This window comes from Scophthalmus maximus, chromosome 5 (genome assembly GCF_022379125.1).
Source record: "Scophthalmus maximus strain ysfricsl-2021 chromosome 5, ASM2237912v1, whole genome shotgun sequence".
In the NCBI taxonomy this organism is placed as follows: Eukaryota; Metazoa; Chordata; class Actinopteri; order Pleuronectiformes; family Scophthalmidae; genus Scophthalmus; species Scophthalmus maximus.
In genome coordinates, this window is record NC_061519.1 from 6150161 (window position 1) to 6172102 (window position 21942).

Consider the following 21942-nt stretch of genomic DNA (forward strand, 5'->3'; position numbering starts at 1 on the left):
AAAACACTAGAGTCCTGAGAAAAGGATCCACTGCGCAGCACGTGGCGCCCCCACTGCACACAACGCTTCATTCAACAAGTCAACGAGCTTGATGAGGTATTATGAATTGTGTGAATATGGCAAATGTATTAGTTTTGCTTTTCAAACATGTTAATATAACTTCCCAGGCAGGTTATACACACTAATTCAACATTAGCTTCTTACATGCGCGTGTTTCGTTTGTGTCGGCCTGAACCTTTGGCTCTCATGTTGGGATTCTTGCCGCTTGAGAATGTCCAAGGTGAGCCATCCTTTTCCCTCCTGATAATTCTCGCAATCACATGAGCATGAAGGCAGCGACGGCAGCAGCTCCTCTTCCTCCTCCTCCTCCTCCCGAGGCCACTGCCGAGCTGAACCACAGGATATTACTCTATAATATCAGCACAACGCTGATAAGAGCAAGGAAGAACGGTTGTTTGCTGCAGCTCCTGACAACAATATTCATGGTTTGTGTTTGTGTGGTTCATACAAACCAACACCGAGGCTGTGCACCTGCTTGCAGCTGCTATCTCTCTGCATCACCTTATTAATATGAGGCAAGAGGAAACGAGAAATGACAAAGAAACACAATGAAAGCCGAGATAACGAAAGGTAGAGGGGAGGGGGGACTGTAATATGGAAATATTAGAGGGATGGAAGGAAGGTATTGTGTGTTTTCTTACTGCTAAGCTTCTTCCATTCTTCCCTCTTTGTGCTCATTTTTACCATTTCTTTTGAAAAATACATGATGAAAATAGTTGCATTAAAAAAAGGAGACTTTCATTGCACAGTGGGTCAAAAAGGTATGTCATGTTTTTTGAATCAACACCCAAGATTGTAAGAAAACATCCGAACAAAGATGTTAGGCCGCATATATTGGCGACTTCTCGCTGGTACTGGCAGTTGTACAGTGTTTAGTTTGATCTAAGACTTTTTGTGCTCTTATACGTATGGAAGCGAATCTGTCGCAGCAGACTTTGAAATTTAGAAGGCACTGAATTTCTACTTCAGAATTCTTTTTTGCAATGAAATTATGCATCTGATTTTTTGCATCCGAATTTAACACTTCAAGATTTCAATAAACTGATTTTCACTTGTGTTTTTCAATGTTAAAAAAGAAATTCAGCTGGCCTATCTGCTCTCATGGAGGGGAACGTATTTATGACCTGAACTACAGCAAACCACCGGGGGGCTGGTGTCCATCCATCCATTATCTATACAGCGTTATCCATTAAGGGTCGCAAGGGGGGTTGGCATGTCGCCGGCGCATCGTGGGACTGTCGGACAAAGCCAGAGAAAACCCACGCAGACACCAGGAGAACATTCAAATTCCACACAGAGAGGCTCTTGATGGTCTGAACCCAAATAAGAACCTTTTTTGCTGTGCGGGGATATGATATTTTCATTATGCGCACGCCTCTTTAACGTCTAGCAACAAAAGACTAAATAGCGGTTCAAAAAAAGTGGGGACAACCCTTTATTTTAAACCCTGTAGCTCATGAATAAAAACAATCCTTTTATCCAGATGGACCCCCGCTCAGTGTTCAGCAAACTGCTGTATAATTCAGAATGAAACTCTTCCACTCCTCTTCTCTATCCTGCCTCTTCTGTTTCATTCCTCCTCCTCTCCTCTCACACGTTCCCTTTCCTTATTTTAGTTGAATACTCTTTTTCAGCATTTCACCCGGTTTCCCTTCCTCCCTCGTTTCCCCTCCTCTCCAACTCATGTCAACTAGATTCCAGCAAACGTGTTGTGCTCGCCTCCTACCTGCCTGCACGGCTAACTCCATCTGTCAGCTGACTAAGACGGCGTTGAAACATGTTAAGCATTCGGCCGTAGGCCTCACGTACATGCTGGCTGCCGAGTGCGTGGCCAAAGCCTTGAATTAATTTTCTGTCCCTCTTTGTGCAGCATCTATAACGTACTCGCGTTGATGGAGATAAAGGGCAGGTGGTAGTCCTGCGGGGGATTTTAAAGGTGCCATGGGCAAAAAAATCAAATAAAAAAATGAATTTGATATAATAAAAAAATCCACCTGTCTTCCCACAGTCTTCTGCCTTCTGCTAGAGAGGAGCATGCCATCATTTAAAATTAACTCACCACAGATTCCCTCTGTTTCTACGATTTACATCCGCATGTCCATATGGTCGCTCTTCTCCACAAAAGATGAGTCAAAATTAATTTGTTTGTTTCTAAAGTCTAACCAGCAGAAAGCTGGCACTCTCTCGGTAGGACTAATGTATAACGTATTTTATAAAATGAGTAGGTAAAATCAAAGGAGCGTATAAAACAGCTGGTTCCAGGAGAGCTCACTGGAACTAAATATCAATAAAACTAAAGAGCTGTGCTGTGGAGGGCGCACCACCCTCTTCCTGGGCCACTCAGGTTGGAGGGGCAGGTGGTAGAACGGGTCTTTTTGTACCTGGGCACTGAAATCGACCACCAACTGTCCTTCACACAACATGCGGACCGGTCACTTGTACCCCTTTTACACCAAAATTACTGTGTAGACCAGGTTTTTTTTAAACGTGGTCGACCCGCTAAATTGGCCACTTTCACATTGCAAGCAGACCAGGGTCTGATGATCGCCAGCATTCCGGGTGCGTAATGTTTTGACTGGAAAAACAGTGTAGTGATAGGTGGCAAAGTATACAAACTCAGCGCAGACTGAACAATGTTCGAGGGCTGATTGAACAAAGACGGATTGGAATTTGTGGCTGAGATGGCAAAGAGTCGCAGAGGTTACCAACGGAGGAGGCGAGCTGGGGATTGGCGGAGAGGGGGGAGTAGTTCTCGTTCCGGAAGTGAGCGAGGCGACGGAGTGAAGTTGAGGAAACTTACAAGAGCTCAAAGCACACGTGAGGTTGAATGGTTGTATTTTTGGAATGGGCTGCGGCCCACAGCAGCCTGTGATCCCTGCTCCCATCTCGTAACCTTCTTTCTGAGGAATGCTACAGATTGTTGTATAGCAACCGCCGCGCACTGTGCAGGCAGCCAGGAGGGACGACTTTTTTGTATTCGTTAAAAACTGTTTTTTTGACGAAATAAACAATTGAAATTGTAGTGTGTCTATTAATTTCATTTTGGCAAACTTGCAATGTTTTATAAAAGCAATAGATCACTTCAGGCCATGATCTACGCTCATTATATCACAGTCAAGGGGGTCGCGACCTGAGCTATTGCTTAATTATGTTCTATAGATCATGATAAAAAGAGATTTCATTATAATTTAATTGTGAAAATAATATAATTTAAGCTGCTGTGGTCAGTTGTATGAAGTCGGCTCCTGCAGACTGTGTGATGGATGGATGTGTTCATATCGAGCTCGTCTAGCCTTATCCACCGTCCACAGCGCTTTACAGAACAAGTCACGTTGACCCATTAACACATTCAGACAATCCTGCTATTTACCGCACTTCCTATCACAGCTTTCAGGGGCAAATCCTAAATTGGAAGCTAGGATCCAACTGTCGACCCTCTGGTTAGTGGACGACCCTCTTTGTCCTACAACTCCATTCAATTCAAATTTATTCGCACAGCCCAAGATCACAACACCCATTGTGTCAAGGTTCTCTACATAGTGAGGTCCTGACCTCACAATATTACAGAGAAACACAACAGTTCCCAGGATGAGCAGCTCTGAGACTGTGGAGGAGGAAGAAAACTCCCTTTTAACAGGAAGAAAACTCAGTTGTGGGCAGAACATCTGCCAACGCCGGGTGGAGTGAGGAGAGAAATGGGGGAGAGGAGGCGAGAGACCGGGAACAGTTGTGTAATCATTTCTACACCATGTTAACCTCTCTCTCTCTGTCATTCTGCAGGTAAAAATCCTCCAAACCATCTTTTTTTCCTGTTCATTTTTTTCTCTCTCTTTTTTTTGTCCACTAAAAACCGGGGTTTTCTTTATTGTTTTTTGTGACATGGTGATTAATTGAAGCGATGTGAATGTGATAACAACGGCTGTCACCTGAGCTGAATCCCCTGAAGCTAAATGCAAAGGTCAGCGCGCTAATATTTGCTTATCAACACAAAACACAGCTGAGGCCGACAGGAATGGCGCTCATTAGTTCTTGAGTAATTTGACCGTTACGTTGACATTTTGAAAAGTCACTGGAGTTACTTTGGCTTGCTCAGACAGAACGCAAATTTAATTTTAGAGACATCACGATTTCAAACAAATTCGCCATCTGAGATCAGTCAGAGGCTGCGTTGAACACAACCATGTGCACATGCTGTCTGTCTGGATTAAATCCACTGTCGGACCATTTGTAGGATTCTGGGGTGAATAAATGCAGCAGTACAAGTGTTCAATTCACCATAAGATCTAAAGGGAGTCAACAGGGAACAATTTTATAAAATCAAGCACTTTCGTGGGTGTCCTGAATTATTATTTATAACTCACTTCAATGAAAATAAAAAGTGCTGTTGGGACAATGCGAAAAGAATGCGATTAGCTCGAGAGATGAAGTTCTAGGAACTACAATCCACTCGCAGCTGTCTGGTGTTATGAAGTGATGTTTCTTTTACCTCATAAATAACGTCTGGCTGGGTGCAGACATGGATTACAGGAAGCGAGATCTGCCACTGATTATGATGCCACCTGCCACATTTGTCATTTTGACTCAGTGAAATCAACAGGGCCAGGTAACACTGAGAAGCTGCTTCCCCACACACTGAGTTTTGCTTCCAAGACGGGGAGATAACAGCTTCATTATTTTGCCAACACAGTCACTGACCTCTGATTTTCACTCGCATGTGGAGCGCAATGGTAGCACTGTCGAGGCCGGCTTTCATTAAGGAGTGCCACGCTGCAGCATTAACAGGCCGATGTTGACAACAGAGTCCAATAAGGACAGATCAATAGAGAGCGCATGAAAACATTCATTGACAACTTTGGCAATTACGCCTCGTTGATGTGCAAATTTTCGACTTGCACAGGCCATTAAAGATCTAGACGCTGGCTGTGGTGGCCTAAAGCCAGAAGATGGAACCCTTTATTGGACCAGCCTGGATCGCAGGTTGGGGTAAGGTGGTGATTGGGAGCAGGAGGGTTGCACAGTTGTGGGTCTGAAAGGCAGAATGACAGAAATTTCTTAGCTACTCTTAACTTATGGATTCAAACTCTGAATAGCCTAAATAACACACATATGATACCACTTCCAAGATGTAAAATGAAACGTGATTTTAAACCATCCTCCCGGTGACAAACACGGCGGCCGAGAAGCCAACGTAAGAGCGGCTGCTATCTGGTCTTGAGTTTTTATCCCAGTGAAGTTTAACTTCAAATGGCGGTGTCTTTGCCTTGTGTTTTCTGTTTGCTGTGGTTTCCTAACCGCTTCCTTCATTCTCCTCCTCTGAGCCCTTCATTCCCGCTGTCTTCCTCTGATATCTTGCTGGTAACGTTACAGGCCGACCGTAATGTATGTGAAAAAGCTAAAATAAAACAAAGCCGTTCGAGCCAGTTGATGCAGGCGCGTGGAGATGAGAGGTGAGTGGGCAACACAAACGAAACATAGGGCCATTTCTATTTTAACAATTTATTTCTATGTATTGTGTATTTGCGTCTAGATTGTCGACCACTGGCGACTGGCAGAAAAAAAAACAGGTCGCAAAATCAAAAAGTAAGTGGCATTGGCGACCGTTTTAGTCGTCAACTGGAGCCTGATACAGAAGCATAAAAGCAGGACAATAGCAGGAATTCCCAAGAAAAGAAGACGTGACAGGGAACAGATCTTCCTTTCTTTAACTTTTGCCATAGCTTCATTTCAATAAGGAGAGATCCAAGAAGTGGATGAGAATGTTGGAATGAAGTTGGCAACAGAGAAGGACTTTGTCGATTAGACCCTGTTGATGTGTGCATCTTGGAGATGTGTAGGCAAGTGAAGATGGTTGATAAGAACTTATTTATTCATTCTGTGGCTGTGCTGCCAAGAATCTTACTTATCATTCCAGACTGTCACCCCCACCTGCCTGCTTCCCTGACTTTGCCTCCTGTTTGCCTGCTTTTGTCTGCCAAGGTTGAATTAAGGCGAACTGTTGCGTAATGTGTTTGTTTTGCATGCATTTAAGTCCTTCTGATTCTGAGCCCCCAAAAATAGAAAATAAAAAACATACTTAACACGTGGTTGGTAAATTAGGTCCATAAAGAAATGATAGGACATCAATTATTGCTATTAATGGATAGTAATAAAAGATGAGAAAGGGATACATGGTGTGTCAAACAAAATAGCACGAGGCTAGTATGTAAAATCGACTGAGGATAAGAGAAACTAAAAGAAAGCTAAAAGGCCATTGTAGGCAGTAAGAGTGGATATTCTTTAACTCATGATAAAGGCTAATGCTGAAAGCCTTCTGGGGCCATCTGGGGATTTTAAACTGCAAAAATTGTCAAAGAAACGTACGAAGCTGGAGGGATGAGTGTGGTCTGGAGGGGAGGCTAGTGGGCCACTAAAGTGACTTAAAGGGGCAGTAAGCGATTTTGGAGAAAGGAGCCAAGTTGTTAAGGGAAGGAGGCAAAACCCCACTGCAGAGTAGCAGCAGCCTTCCTGAATTAGTGGAGGTGGTATCACGCTGAAGGCAGAGATGAAATGTAATAATTGGTTAATAAACATGCATTTAGACACGGGATGATGTCCAGATGTCAGAAAAGGGGCAGATTGCTTTTCAGAGTCTTTGAAATTCCACAGTGGAACGATATGGACAGAGATCAGAGTCCATGGTGCATGTTCTGTTGAACAGATCACATCTTGTGAGGTTAATAGGCTATCTACTGTGTGAAACTGGGGATCAGAGTTTAAAACTATACCTCACAAATTTACTGAAGAACTTGAAAACAAACCAGAGAAACCAGGATCACAGCATCTGGTTCTGAGCTCAATCCCTGCCACTGTGGATGTATGGGAGCTTTAATTCTGTTACAGCTTTGCAATAGCAAGTGAAAGCAAAAAAAAAGCAGATGGGAGGAGAATGGGATTAGCAGAATGCTGACTGAGACAAAGAATGAGGAAAACATCCTCCAGGCAAAGTCATATGAATTTAGGGTAGAAAGAGCCAAACTCTCATATGATGTGATTGTGGGAGTTGTGGTTTGGGACAGGATTATGACTGAAACTGGGGAGCAACTGTTAGCGAATCTGCTATGATATTCATGTGAATGTGCTCGGCAGAGATGATACAGTTGTAGGTGGTTGATATCCATATATGTCTCATGAACAGGATCAAATCGGGTGAAGTGGCACGAACTTGGTTTATGATGTCGCACAACACAGGAATGCGGCGCCAAAGCTGACCCCAGATATAGCATACTACTACACGGTAGTACTACTACTACGGGCGGCTGTGGCTTATGAGGTAGAATCGGTCATCCACCAACCTGAAGGTCGGCATTTCGATCCCAGCTCTCCCCAGTCCACATGCCAATGTTTCCTTGGGCCTCTGACGGCTCTGACAGTGTATGAATGTGACAGGAAAAAAGCGCGGTAAATAGCAGCGCTGTGTGAGAATGTGACTTGTGCTGTGAGGTGCTTTGTGTGGTCAATAAAACTAGAAAAGCTATTTTTACAAGTACAGACCATTGACATGGCGTGAATCTCAAACAGAGCAGAAGATGGTACAGAAATGGCCAATGATTCCAACCACATGGACGACACGGCATGCCAAGGAATTAGACAGAATGGACAATGACACCATGTAAACGTGATAAACCTGGAGCCTCTTGAGTCAGACTGTGTTGAGTAGTTTGCGAGACGAAGAAGCAGACTTGGGGAATTACAAAGTTTAAATGACCGAGCAAGGACAAGAGCAGATTTTTTTGCACTCAGGAGATATGCAGATTCACTGAAACTTCTCTAGAGAGAGAGAAGCTTTCATCTCGATGCTGACAACAGATCTCCCTCGACACTCTCCGTTCAACTTGTGGCAGTAGCAGATTTCTCATCTGCCAGGGGAACGCCGATGTGGCTAAATGTGGATTTAACTTTGCAGCGAGTGCTTTTTGGGAGTGCTTTGTATAAATTGTTATTTTTGAAATGCACTGTTCTATGGCCGAAACGCATAGTTAAAGAACAATATTGAATCTCTCAAAGACATACATAGGCTGTAGATATGCGATCATTTGTTAGCTGCCCGTGTTCACTTGAAGTCAGCCGTCTAGACTTCTAAGTTCCGCGTTGACATTTCATTAATCGAGCCACCTGCCTTAATCTGCTGCCAGTCTGAGCGCCCTGCACCATGTTAAACAGTCTGTTAGCATTCAGCTGGAACACACAACACACCCGGAGAGAGAAAAGATGGTTTAGAAAAAGATGAAAGGCAGCCACTAATATCTGCTGTGTGGAGTCCTATAAGGCCAACTGATTCACACAGAAAGACATTACGGACAGTACATCTCAAAGGCAGTGGCCAAAACCCTTGTGACAGAGGCTATCAGGCATCATGCATGTGCTCTTTTGGCTGACCTTGCCGAGTTGGAGTCTCTGTAGACCACCTGGATGAGGGCATTAACTGTGTCAGACGTTGCACTGGACTGCTAGTGGATGCTCTTTCTCAATCACACTTTTTTTCTTAAGTGGCTCTACTACTTCAAAAACAGAGCAAATCACAAAATCCCTCCAGGTGGGAAACAATCCTCCACTGGCAAGGAGACAGGGCAGCAAATGAGAATAATGGGAAGAGGGCTGGGACAGAGCAGGGGGGAGATTGGAGAAATGCTGTGTTAGAAAACGAGGTAGAGGAGGGAAGGCATGTTGGTGGACAGAGAAGGGGAGGGCAGCTGGTGTCGTGCCCATTCAGTCGGCAATTCTTTATTATCTAACCTCCCACCAGGGGAGATGGCAGTTTAATACTGTTAACAACGCCCGTGAACCTTGGCTTTCTGGGTGCATTGTGTTGTCTTCGGCTGTCTATTTCTTATTCCTGCTGATGACTCATGAAATATAGATGAAACATTTCCAGCAGATCTGTAGTGACGAATTCAGAATCTGCTCCAGGCATCTAAAACATTAACAAACCAGAGTACAAAGCTTCGGTCTTTATAGTTCTCGTCAACATTTTTGCTTTTTAAGAGGCTCGTTAGATGTAGGGATGGTTATCGATAGCATTGAGACCGGTGCAGAAAGCAAACCTTTTAACATACAATGAATAACTCATAATTTGTGATCATATTCGTCATAAGTTTGGTTTTGATTAGTTATTTGAGGCTGTGAAAACAGGATGAGACATCCTGATTGACAGATGAGGACCTTGATCCTGCATCTCCCCTTCACAGTCACCACTGCGCAGAGTCTTCGAATGAAGTCAAAAATGAAGGTGGCCTGGATCTAGGGTATTTTGTCTATTGAGTTGTTGTAGACAGTGGGACTCTGGTTCAGCCACAAATTTGCCTCAAAATTCCGAAAGCTGTAGATTATAAGTATATTATCCCAGGAGTTTGCCTGTGTCATTAGGCGTAACCAGTCACACAACGTCAGGGTCTAAAATATAGGAAAATGTGTCATCTGTCAAATCCTCCTCCTCACTTATAAATCCCTCCATGCCCTTGCCCCCCAGTACCTACTGGACCTTCTCCATCCCTACATCGGAATCTGCGGTCCACAGAAAAGGGTTTGCTCTCCATCCCCCACACCAGACTGCAGATTTTTGGGGACAGAGCCTTCTGTGTTGCATCCCCCTCCCTCTGGAACTCCATCCCCTCAGGGATCCGAAAAGCCCCCTCTCTGGACATTTTCAAAAACCCACCTGTTCACCAAGGCCTACAATCCCTCATGACATTTGTGTGTTTGTGTTTGTGTGAAATGTAAAGCGTCCTTGAGTCCCTTGAAATGCGCTATATAAAATAAAATTATTATTATTATTATTTAATAAATGATCATTCAAATATCGGGAGTGTATCTGTGTGTATCGGTTCTGACCAGTGAGAAACCTGTAGTAATTTAAACTCACTCCTATGTATCCAAAAACAAAGCCAATTGAAACTTCAAAGCTAAACGCTTTGGAACCACTTTACTATAAAAGAATTAAGATCAAGCTGCGCTGAAGGATACACTCAGAGCCTGTGTATCACCTGTTGACCAGCGGCCTTGCTGAGATCTCAACCTTCTGAAGGGTTGGTGGTCCGTGCTGATTCACGTGTACACTCAGGCTACACGTTCTGACAGTGCATCCACTTTGTGCAGTCCCTCTGGGGCCCTTCTGGTACCGTAGTCCTCACCGAGTCTGTCCTTGACGTGAGAGGAACTGTGAAGGTGTGCAGGCACACAAAAGTGCAGAGACCTTCAAAAGGACCGCTCAATGCAAAGACTGCTGTCAACAACCTCCGTTGACTTCTGGTTCTGTGCGTTCAAACTACGACACCCGGGCTGGAAACAAATTGACTAACTGAACTATAGAAGGTGGGCGCTCTGTCGTGTAGCTACAAATCAGCACACAAACACACACACACAAGGTTTGTGTGGGATGATCAATCTAAAAATGTGAAAAATCAGCGTGTTCTGAAAATGCTGACAGCAGATGCGGATTATCCTGCCTGCAGAAGTGGGTTGACAACTTTTTTCCATATGTTTTTTTAATACTTTTCTCCCCATAAAAAGAAAATGGTGGAACTTTGGCAGCGAGCACCAAACTTTTCACAGACACCTTTTTATATCTACAGGGGGTAAGTGTTTGAACCACCAAAGGATTGGGGCTGAGCTCCTCTTTAATGATACATTCAGGAAATTGATATTGAGGTAGATGTGTCCTGTGAGCCTGACTGCTACTGTCGCTGCCTAAAATATTCCACTATCTGTTTGTCACATTTTACCCATTAACAATTTGCAAGACATACATTATAAGAAAATATAAAGAGTTCAATTACTTTTCAGGTCATTTGCTGGTGACAATAGGGGAATAAGGCCAAATCCCCCTGAGATATTATTATTTTGATTTACTTTTCTGGTTCTTTTGAGAAAAATACAAAGTAAAAAAAAAGCCATAAGAAATAAATATTTTTTTCCCACACAGCTCTACCCAAATGAGCACAACAACAACTTGTTGCCTTTAATCTGAACTGGGAATATACAATATGGCAACTACATGAAAGAAATCCCATTGTCCTGGCTGCAGCGTGTGTACGTTAAGAGTAAAGGCGCCATAATATTTATCATATTCTGTTCTACCACAGGCAGTAAACAGTCACACGCTGTTATCTATTCTACTGAATGGGGTGCACGATAAGTTCTACTTAAACATAAATGAAATGGTGCCCCACTAAAATAACCACACACACGTTCAGATGGTCTCGTTGTGAAGCTGTCACAAATGAACACGCACACATTAGCATGCAGATACTGAGCCTGCAACGTTTTCTGGCTGTGGTTAATATGCTTTGTAAAGCACTCTGAGGACACGTGGATATTCTCCGTGCAGCGTCTCTACCGGGACGGTTCTCTTGTGTCTTCAGTGGACAAGGTATCATGCCCGCAACAGCTTTTGTTTGGGCCGTAGAGAGAGAGCTTATTTCATGCAGAGCCTCTTTGCCAAATTGTGTCAGCTCCACGTGTTAACAGCAGCAGTCGGTTGATTTACAAATGCACTTTGGTTCCCTGGAGCTTTGTGGCAAATCACTGTGACAAAGTACAAAATTAAAGGCTTATTACCGGAAGGAGAGGGAGACACATACAAGTTTCAACTTTAATTAAAAGATGGGCAAACTGTCTTTCTCCTGACACATCCCACTGTATGATAATTTTTAAAAACTGCAGCGTGTGACCTTTTGAGGCTGTACAGTGTGTGAATAGATGAGTAGAAGTGGGAGGTAATTGAACAAAGGCTGGTTGCTAATAAAGACTCAGTAAAAAGATACAAATTGAAGGGAGTGTACATGCCTGTAGCCTCTTGCAACAGCACGTGATATATCCAGTAATGTTAATTACCAAAGTACTAATGTCATGTCATATTCACTCTGAGTTTGTCCTTTCGAACAGACATTTTGTTTTCAATCCTACGATGTTCCAGTTGTTTCCTGTTTCTCACATATTTTCACATTAAAAGCCAACATATGAAAGGAAGGCTGAGAGACCTTTAATGTGAAGCAGAACTGAGCATCCAGAACACTCCAGTCCCACAGCGAGAGACAGCACTTCTGTACCATCTTTGGTAGTTTGTATTGATTTTGATTCTCTCGTTACTTTAAAATAACCTGACAATGCTTTGTCCCAACTTGTGCTGGTTAATAAGAATACGTCTTTTCAATATTATTCCTACAAGAGAAATGTCCACATTCCAAGATGGACAGCATTGGATGGGAAACAATGGTTATTTTGTAGGCGGCACTCACTTTTAAACATTGTGATTTAATGTGTTTTTGCAGAATCAAATTCAAATTCAAATATTTGGATTCTTCCCTGGCAGCAGGGTTGTTATAGACAAAACTTCAGTGAACAATTCAACCAAAGATTAGTGATAACAGTTGAAGATGTTCATCCATTTCAGTGCTCCCATCCCAATCAACCACTGCTGATGACCAATATTCAGGAGCTTGATACCATCTTGACGGTAAGGGGGCAGACAGCTGCCTCGTCAAGGTTAAGGCAGGAAATGAAAGAGCTGTGGATGAGTGTACAGAGAGCCACAGTAACGCCCACATGTGGAATAGCATCTGTTTCACTAGCTTTCTTGGGTCTCTTGGGTCTTTCTTTATTTTCTCTTATGAAATTCTACGTCTGATTCATAAAGTGAGCACAGACTGCTGATATTTTTTTCTTTGTTCTTTAACCAAGTGCATTTTTGTCCATACAGTATTTTAACATTGATAGAAAAGCCATGGGAGGAAATAAGGAGGGTGGGGGAGAATAAAAGACATCACCTGGGGGACATGAACTGTGGACATGGTGGTTTACACAGCACCTCGACCCCTGGGCCACCAAGGAATGATCGTAGACATATTTCATTGCACCATCAGATATTATCAAACAGAAACAAGAGACTTGACAGATATTTAGCAAATATGTGTCAGAAACAAGTGCTCAATCAATCAAAAACAACCAACAAAAAATAAAATGTCGGAACATTTTCTCTACAGTGTGGCCCTGACCACCGACAAACATTTTGGAAATTGATGTATTCAAGGTCTTGAAGCTCTTGAAAGATCAATGACAAGATAAAATCTGTGCATGTGGATTTAACGAATGAGGCCCATTGTATTTTATCAAAGAGGGTTGTTTTCACCGAAAACCCGATCCTGAATCAAAATCTCTATATATACTCAGAGTGTATATACTTGATCTCTTATGTATGAAAGCAGGGTGCGATTCGTGAAAAAAACAGAGGGGGGATGTAATGACCACGTGTACAAGGAGTGGCTTCGAAGGAGCTAGGAGGCTTAAACCCACGGGTGCCAGCAGCTGTCGCTATGATGTCGGTGTGTGGGGTTTAAACACACACTGCAACGAACAGCCCTCGACTGGCTGAACCACGGTTACAAATATTCGTGCTTGGTGACCTTCTGAAAAGCCGCGCGGTGATCAAGGCAAAAGGAACAATATTTTCTTTTCGTTTTACATGTAGCTTTTCTGGAGAAAAATGTGAGGAGTAAACAAAAGCCCACAGGGGTTAGCGAAAGCGATTGGGCTGCACAAAGTAAGTAACCTGCACTGCGCCTCCTCTTTCAGCCGAGAAACTGGAGCAGGTGGAGGCTGTCATCTGAAGGGCCACCTGTGCCTGCCTCCACAGATTTGGCTCCAGTGCTAAACTCAACCACCTGCATCGCTAAACTCTCTCTGAAAAGTTCTGATCAATACGGGTTTCCCAGAACATTTAATGGACTCGCACACAACAAAGTAACAATCACAGCGCCGTGCGTGGCTCTTGGCATCAGTAGCTCATCCATAGCACTGCTTGTGCTAATTGCTCCCAAGTCACTGTGCCTTGCTGTTCAAGATTTCCCTGGGCAGCGGTTGAGATGTCTTTAAAGTAAACAGGAAAGCAGTTGTACCTGTCTTTGGGTCAACAGAAAAGTAGGGCTGTCCCTCCAGGATGCTGTAAACGATCTTGGCGCTGTTCCCGTAGGTCGGGTCATCCGCATCCGACGCCGTGACCTGGAAAATGGACGTCCCTGCAACAATAATGAGTGATCAGATGTCGTAGGTACTGATCACCACAGAATAATGAGTAGAAGTATATGTGGATAATGACAAATTTGGACTACATCTTAAATGGTTGTCCTTTAGTTCAAACTGAGGTAGACACAGTAGTAGCCCCCCGGAATTAGGGAGTGGAGTTAACTGCATAGCTCCAGTGCAGCGCTGTCAATTTGGCATACAATTATGCTGTAGAAGTAACAGGGAGATTTATTGACATTATTTTCTTCTAATGTGTAGAAGTGCAGCGGCTGCTTATCCAGTGGAACATAATTAGGAGTGCACAGATGAGGGCCTAAACGAAACTGGAAATGTCACTGCTGGTGTTGCTGTGCTCTCCTCAGTCGACTGCGGAGGGGGAAAAAAACCATGAGGGACCAATCGACAGATACTTAAACATGTCCAGAGTGATTCTAACTGTAACTTTAGCAAACGGCTGAGAGTAACACCATCCCAATATCATCTGGAGGAAAAGACCCAGCGGCTCGCTTGCTGTTGTTATGCAACAGAAATAACCACTCCCGTAAAAGAGAGAAAAATAACATCTAAGGACACTTTTGTGAAACCTGTTTACCTCTGTTGAAGCGGCATGAGTCCATAGCGAAGACACAATGTCATTAGCTGTGATGAAAAGGTGAATTGAACAGATCAATAGATCCTAGTTAGGCGACACAATCAATCTTTCTTAATATCGCACCTTTCAAACAAGACAAATGCAAATCCAAGTGCTTTACAGGCGGTGGAAAAAATTGGGCCACAGCTGGTAGCCGATTCCTGGGTGTAGCTACAACAGCTAATCTAATGGGGTAAACTTCTTGAACAATTCTGGAAAACTCAGAGACAAGTGATTGCCAAAATATTTGAAGAGCTTTAGAGGGGTTAATGCTGCCTGCCCTGACAGTCACTATTTTGCCAGAGTCATGAAGCTCTTTCAGAGGTTGGCCCATAGTTTAAATGAAATGAAACTACCACAATTTCTCTTTAAGGTGCTATTTGACATTTTGTTTGCGACGTGGTTCCTTGCCGGGAGCATGCAGTGCGAGGTTGCTTGCCAAGATGCTTCAGCCAATGTAGAGCAGAGAAAATAGCTTCTCGCCCTCTGAGCAATTCTACTCCTCCAGTCGGACACTGGGAGCTACAGTGACTTGCAATCCGAAAGTGACGGAGGGGGCCGGCTGGGTCGGGGCCCGGCTGGGTCGGGGCCCGCTGGTTAGCCGATCAAACTTCAGTCGAAGGAAAGAAGTGACGGAAATAGAAGAGACAACATTGGCATTGCTTTCGGCAGCTGAAGAAAAGCTCTAGGCATGTAAAGGGATGAAGTTTGATTCTGAGGTTGCAATATTTCTGAGATTAAAGTAAGAAAAAATTCTTTAAGGCTAGCAATGAGAAAAAACAACTACATATAGCCCCTTTCAACAATGTTTCACTGTACATGTCATCATCACAAGATACCTTCCAATGAACATGTGGTCAAATACAGCTAGTAAGTTGACCTTGATTCAAGATTCTTTTGTCTTGTGTCCCTCCTTGACGTTAAATGATTAAATGGGCTGCATTTTTAATTGCGACTCGAGGAGTCATATCTATTTTCTAGCCCAGAACGCACATCAGGTCACGAGGAAGGTTGAACACTAAACATAATGCTGCTGTCACCGCCGATGCACCCGCTTCTGATTAGAATCTGAAAGGAAAACCGAGCCAAGATCTATTTTCTTTAACAGAACAAAATATATCTCGTTTCTATGTAAATGTGACTCACTAAGCTTCCCCCCTGAATGCATAGCGTTAGCCGCAGTAAAACGCAATGCGTGCTGTCAGCGGTGCTCGTGTCAAGAGCCACAGCCCATTAGCCCAACCGTGTAGCAGCAGACAAGTGAAGCCAAAAGCTTCCTCCGTCTCATTCATCATGGCAGACCTGCGCTGCATCTGTTCCCATGGCAGAGGCAGCATGAAATGTTAACTACATTTTAAATGAAGGTTCCTAGAGTGTTTAGTTTTTTTTTAAGCACCAACAATTTTGTTTGAATGGAACTATTGTATAGCAGTGGTGGACAGTAACGAGATACATTCACTAAGTACTGTACTTAAGTACAGTTTATGAGTATTAGTACTTTAGATGAGTATTAGCTTTTTTTGGGAAACTTTTTTACTTTGACTACATTCCTACGAATGACCTCATTACTCGTTACATTTGCGTTGAAGTCAGTTTCTTTTTCTTCACAAAATGCAAAACTCCATAAACTGTGTTCATGCAGTTCAGCGTGTATCTTGATTGTCAAAGTGGTGTTGCCGTATCTCAACCTCGCGCATGCGTTACTCTGAGGGGAAGCTGGTCCGCAGAGACAGCAGCTCGAGAGACAACGTCATCAGTAGGTGGTTGTAGGTTCGCTATACAATATGAGTTAAGTAATGGCTAAGGCAGCTGTTGGAGACGACCCTTCCCCACCAAGTCATCCAAGTCAAGTATTTTTAAAAGAAAAGCATTACTCCTGTACTTTAACTCAAGTAATAATTTGACTCAGCAACTTTCAATTTTATTGGAATAACGTTTGATCAGGAGTATCTATACTGTTATTCACGTAATGGAGTTCTGTACTTTGTCCACCACTTCTGTATAGTAGGATAACGTTTTCAACAGTCCTTAAGTGTGACCACTACTTTGCTCATTTTACTCATGCATCACATAAATATCAACTAATTGATGTGATTATTAAATAACATTATTTAAGTAGCAACAATATACTCATTACTGCTAAAAGAGTCATTTCTACTACTTACAGTGTGATGTTGCACTTTGGGCATTACTGGGGTTGCCCTTTGGGGGGTTTTGGGAGAAGCTGCCTACTGGAATTCTGTTGCCCCTCCACATAAAAATGTGCTTTGGTCTGGTAATTGTTCGTTCTTCACTGCAGAATATTGTATGCTCAATTTCAATTTCCTGCGGACGTGATTTGTAGCATTGCATCTAGCTGAGGGGGGGTGGTCCTGTCAAAAGCAGAATCAGATAAATTGAAATCATGCATTCATCACAAGCAGACTGGAGTACTGTAACGGTCTATTCACTGGCCTCTCAAAATCGTGCAGCAATAACAGTTAATCCAAAAACGCGGCTGCACGTGTTCTCACTGGAACTTGGACGTTTCACCACATTACACCTGTCCTCCGATCTCTTCACTGGCTCCCTGTTAAAACTCGGATTGATTTTACGATTTTGCTTCTTGTTAACAAAGCTCTAAATGGCCTAGGCCCACAGTTTATCAAAGACATCCTCATTAAGTACTAACCAGCAAGAACTCTGAGGTCCACGGGCAGAGGTGTTTAAACGCACTTACTCTAGAGCGTATTTTACATATTGTATTTTATAATGTATTGACCAACTGTGAGAGTTAAGTTTGTTTTTCTGTAAAGCACATTGTGTTGCTCTGGCATGAAAAGCGCTTCATAAATAAAATTTGACTTGACTTGAATTCTCGCTCTCATCACTTTTATGCCTTCATACAGATAAAGTAGTTGTGTTTCGTTTTTCTTTCATATTTTTGTGGACATCGTAACTGATAATTTTGCACCCTCTGTGAAAGAAGCCTGTTGAATCTAATAGGTTAAAATGTAAATAAATGTCACTTTTAACCACGAATTCAACCTTAAAAGTCAACATGAAATTATCACAGAACCCTCTTTTATTGGACTATTATTTTAAAATGTTTGAATGCATCATACTGGTACCTGATCGTCCTACAGCTAGCTTTAAGGAAGTGATCTCATTAACAAATTTTTAATACATTCAGTGTCAGTATAGCAGAGGACTCCTATGCAAACCTAAGCCCTCTTGTTGTTGTTCTTGCTGCAGACTCGGTGCGAATGACCCTAAACTACTATACCTCCAGAAAAAAAAGACGATCAAATTAAAAGAGGTTAGCTTCTCAGTAACACAGCCACAAATTACAAAAAAATCTTTGAAAGGATATGGCATTCCACCAAAGTGGAAGAATCCAGTTTAGCCTGGATTATAGGATAAATATATATATATATATATATATATATATATATATATATATATATATATATATATATATATAGAAAGGGCCTCTGTGAGGCAAAAGCAGTCTATTACTTATTAATAGAGGAGATTAAAAAGCAGCCCTAGGTTTCTTTTCACAAGTTCAGCCAGACTGACAAAGAGTCATGGCTCTATTGATCCATGTAATTCCATAGTTCTCAGTTGTGATGACTTCACAAACTTCTTTAATTATAAAATATTATATCATAAAACTATAAGAGACTAAATTTGTGACCTGCTGCCCTCAACCAGTGCTGGTTTAACTCACTTTCAGTTTGTTTACGCTGAATTCTCCATGTATGCAAAAGGTACATGGAGTTTCACAAGGTTCTGTGCTTGGAACAATGCTATTCACCTCATATTCACTTCCTTGAGGTAAAATGTTTAGCTATATGCTTGTTGTGCTGATGAACCCCGACAGGTAAAGCACATCAGTTGGTGAGGGCTACATCCATACTACTTAATTTTAATTTTGAAAGGAGATTCTCCGTCCAGATGAACCTATTAGGTTAGTATCAGTTTAATCCCTGTCTATACTGACACACCTGAAAATGTATAAAAAGGGACCTTTCATGTACACTGGGAATGCTCATACTGGTGTAAAAAGGAAGCAGATACTACTCGGCAGTGGCACTGAATTACAGAAAATAATGTGAACAAGAAACAACAATGGTGAAAAGTAATAGCAGGGATTTCTTTCCTTGGACTGACGACAAGGTGGAACTGTAACATATAGGAGCTCTCTCTGGAGGACACCTGCTCTGCCACCTCACGCTACCTCACCAGAGCAACCAACATCATCAAAGACCCCGCTCACCCTGGCCGACACCTCTTCCAATGGTTGCCCTCTGGGTGGCGCTACAGATCGACCAAAACACGCACCACCAGATTCAGGAACAGTTTTTTTGCAGAAGCAATTTGCACTTTAAACCCAAAAAAAACACATAAGCACCGTCACCCAATCATGCTGCTACACACCTGCACTTTATTTCATGTAAACCAGATTCTTATCTATTTATTCTAGTTTTTTACACCTTAACGCTCTCCGCTCTATGCTTTTAGTTATTGTGTGTTTTTGTTTTTTATGTTTACACCATTGAGTAGCATTCTAATTTCGTTGTATGTACTTACTTACAATGATGATAAAGTCAATTCAATTCAATATAGTAAGTATTTATGTTTTGCCTTCATCACTTGTAGTTGAGTAGTGACTGATAAGAACCAATCTGGAAGTTGTTTCCAAATGTCACCATCTTTGCCTGTTCATTAGGGCTTAACAATTAACTGTTTTCGAATCAAAATTGCAATTTGAAAAAGCTGCGATTCAGAATACATTATGTAGCGCATCTGACCCAGGGTGACAGTCATGCCCACCAATGACAAATGCCGTGCTGCGCACATACTGGTCATTCTCACCAATCAGAAGTTGCCCAGGGCGACTCCATAAGTGCCCACCAACAACACACAGATGACACCAAAGAAAAAACATTGCATTCATGGAGCAGCCTCTGCAAAGACAGAAGCAACGTCGGACAATTTGGTCAAGAAGAAAAGCCGCACTTTGGCGATACGGGAGTATTTCGGGTTTGAAAACAAAGAAAACAAAAGAAGGTATTTTGCAAAGCATTCAGTCGCTACATCCCGAGGCAACACCACCAACCTGGATCAGCGCTTGACAAAGTGCCACAGGCAGCTACATGACGAGTGCACAGCCAACAAGTCAGTGAAAGAAGTGCCCCCCCCCGTCTACTAAACACAGAACCACATTGGAGTTGTCTGCGACTCTTACTCCGTATGAAAATGTCTCACGTCTCCGTGACACCGTGAAGTCTCTACACCGTCACTGTGTTCATTCTTCTCTGCACAGCTCGCTCTAACAGTGTGTGCACGCTTTAAGTATAATCGCAATATCTGTCAGCAAAATCACAATTAGATATTTTCCCCAAATCGTTCAGCCTACTGTCCGTACTACAACGTAGATGTAGCGTAAATCCCAAGCACAGGAGCTGGATGATAGACCATTAACCTCAGACAAGAAGTTATTGCACTTTGCCCCAAACGCCTCTGAAACACATTATCTCATTATATAGTCACTCTAAATGTCATTCTCCTGGCCCCCAGCATCAGCTTGAGGAATCTCAGAATGAACGTTTGATCTGATTGTCACAACCAGTGCAAGCAGACACAGGGCAAGGACGCAAATTCAGACAGATGCTTATTGCAGTTTAGTGATTTAATACAGAGATAGAGCAGTCCAAACAGGCAAACAGATCCAGAGGGGAGCAGGCAGAAAGTCAAATTCCAAAGAGAACAGTCCAACACAGGGAAGAGTGTCAAGAAGCCCGCAGTGCCTAACACAAGGGTTCTGGCGACTGAAAATAGTTAACTCAAGGTCATGAATACACCAAGAAGTAGTTAACTAATGAGACACGGGGGAATCAGGAAACTGGCAGGAAAGTCAAAGACAGGGAGTAAAATCACAACAAACAAATAAGAACATTCATAATTTTCAAAATAAAACAAGGCTGGACTTTTGCAATTTAATATTACCAGATCTCCCCAGCAAGTCTCCAAAGACTCTCCAGCCGATCCAAAGTGATGCACTCAGAGTACCGACAAGTTCCAGGAAAAAAAGATCTCATCTGTCCCAAATTAGCTTCCCTGCACCGGTTCCCTCTGCAATCCAGAATAGAATTATAAATTGATCTCCTCACCTACAAGGCCCTTAATGGCCTGGCACTAAAGAGCCCTGAACCATCCCTAAGTTATGCTGCTATAAACCTAGACTGCCGGGGAACTTCCCATGGTGCACTGAGCTCCCCTCCCTCTCCATCTGTGCGCATTCATATCCCATTAATGCATTTTACCAACTTTGCATCTTTTCTCTCCTGGAATCTTCTGTACTTTCTCTTTCCGCAGGTATTTTCACCACTGGAGCCGTAGAGTCTGGATCTTTGGCTGCTGGCTACCAACTGCCACCACCATCCTGCTCCCAGCCAACCCACTGATACAAGTACTATAATGAGTCTTACTACTGCCATTTTAATAACAGTATTATTATGCATCTTTACATGGAACTTGCAATCTGCTGTGCTCTTTCCACCTGCTCTTCTGATTTGATTTGATATGTAAATAAAATTGATTTGCTTTGACAGAGCTGAAGACGGTTCAACTGGTGTTCATGCTCTGTTAGCTGTCTGTTTTTACAAAGTCATGTTGCTTGATTTAGTTTCCCCTAAAGGACAAAACACGTATATTATGAAAACCACAAAAACAAGAAAAATGTGATCCAAATTCAGAAATTGTCCAAACACTAAACATCACCCCCCCTGGATCGAGCCTCCACGATGTCCACAAAGATCAGTCAGTGCGGGCAGTTCGGCCATCCCCATCTTGTATGTGACTCCACCTATCTTCTGTTTCCATTCTCCTATATGACCTCGAAGAGTTAAAGGTCCCATATTGTCATCTTTCTGGTGTTTCATTCGAAGTTTTGATATCCTTGAGATATATTTGTTTTTTAGTACCCAAAAACATCTCAAAATGGTTTATAGCTCTTTTGAAGGAGCTCTGCAAAGAAACAGGTCATTTGGGCCTGTCTACTTAATATCTTATGATCCTCAAGGCTGAAGAAAGTGACTGCATCGCTATGACATCACAATTATATGGAGATCCTGGTGCATCGTAAAAAAAAAGCAGCTGCTGAATGTAGGCTGTATGTATTTGTCTGTTTATTGACTCTTTTGACACTT

General features: G+C 42.7%; 1 protein-coding gene across 1 annotated transcript in view; it reads right to left on the reverse strand.

Moving 5' to 3' along the window:
- Positions 1–21942, reverse strand: part of LOC118311203 (cadherin-18-like) — a 118095-nt gene that overhangs the window by 41748 nt on the left and 54405 nt on the right. The window contains exon 4 of the mRNA XM_035634830.2: positions 13989–14108. Within this exon, the coding sequence (XP_035490723.2) occupies positions 13989–14108 (120 nt within the window). The remainder of the gene's footprint in view (positions 1–13988; positions 14109–21942) is intronic.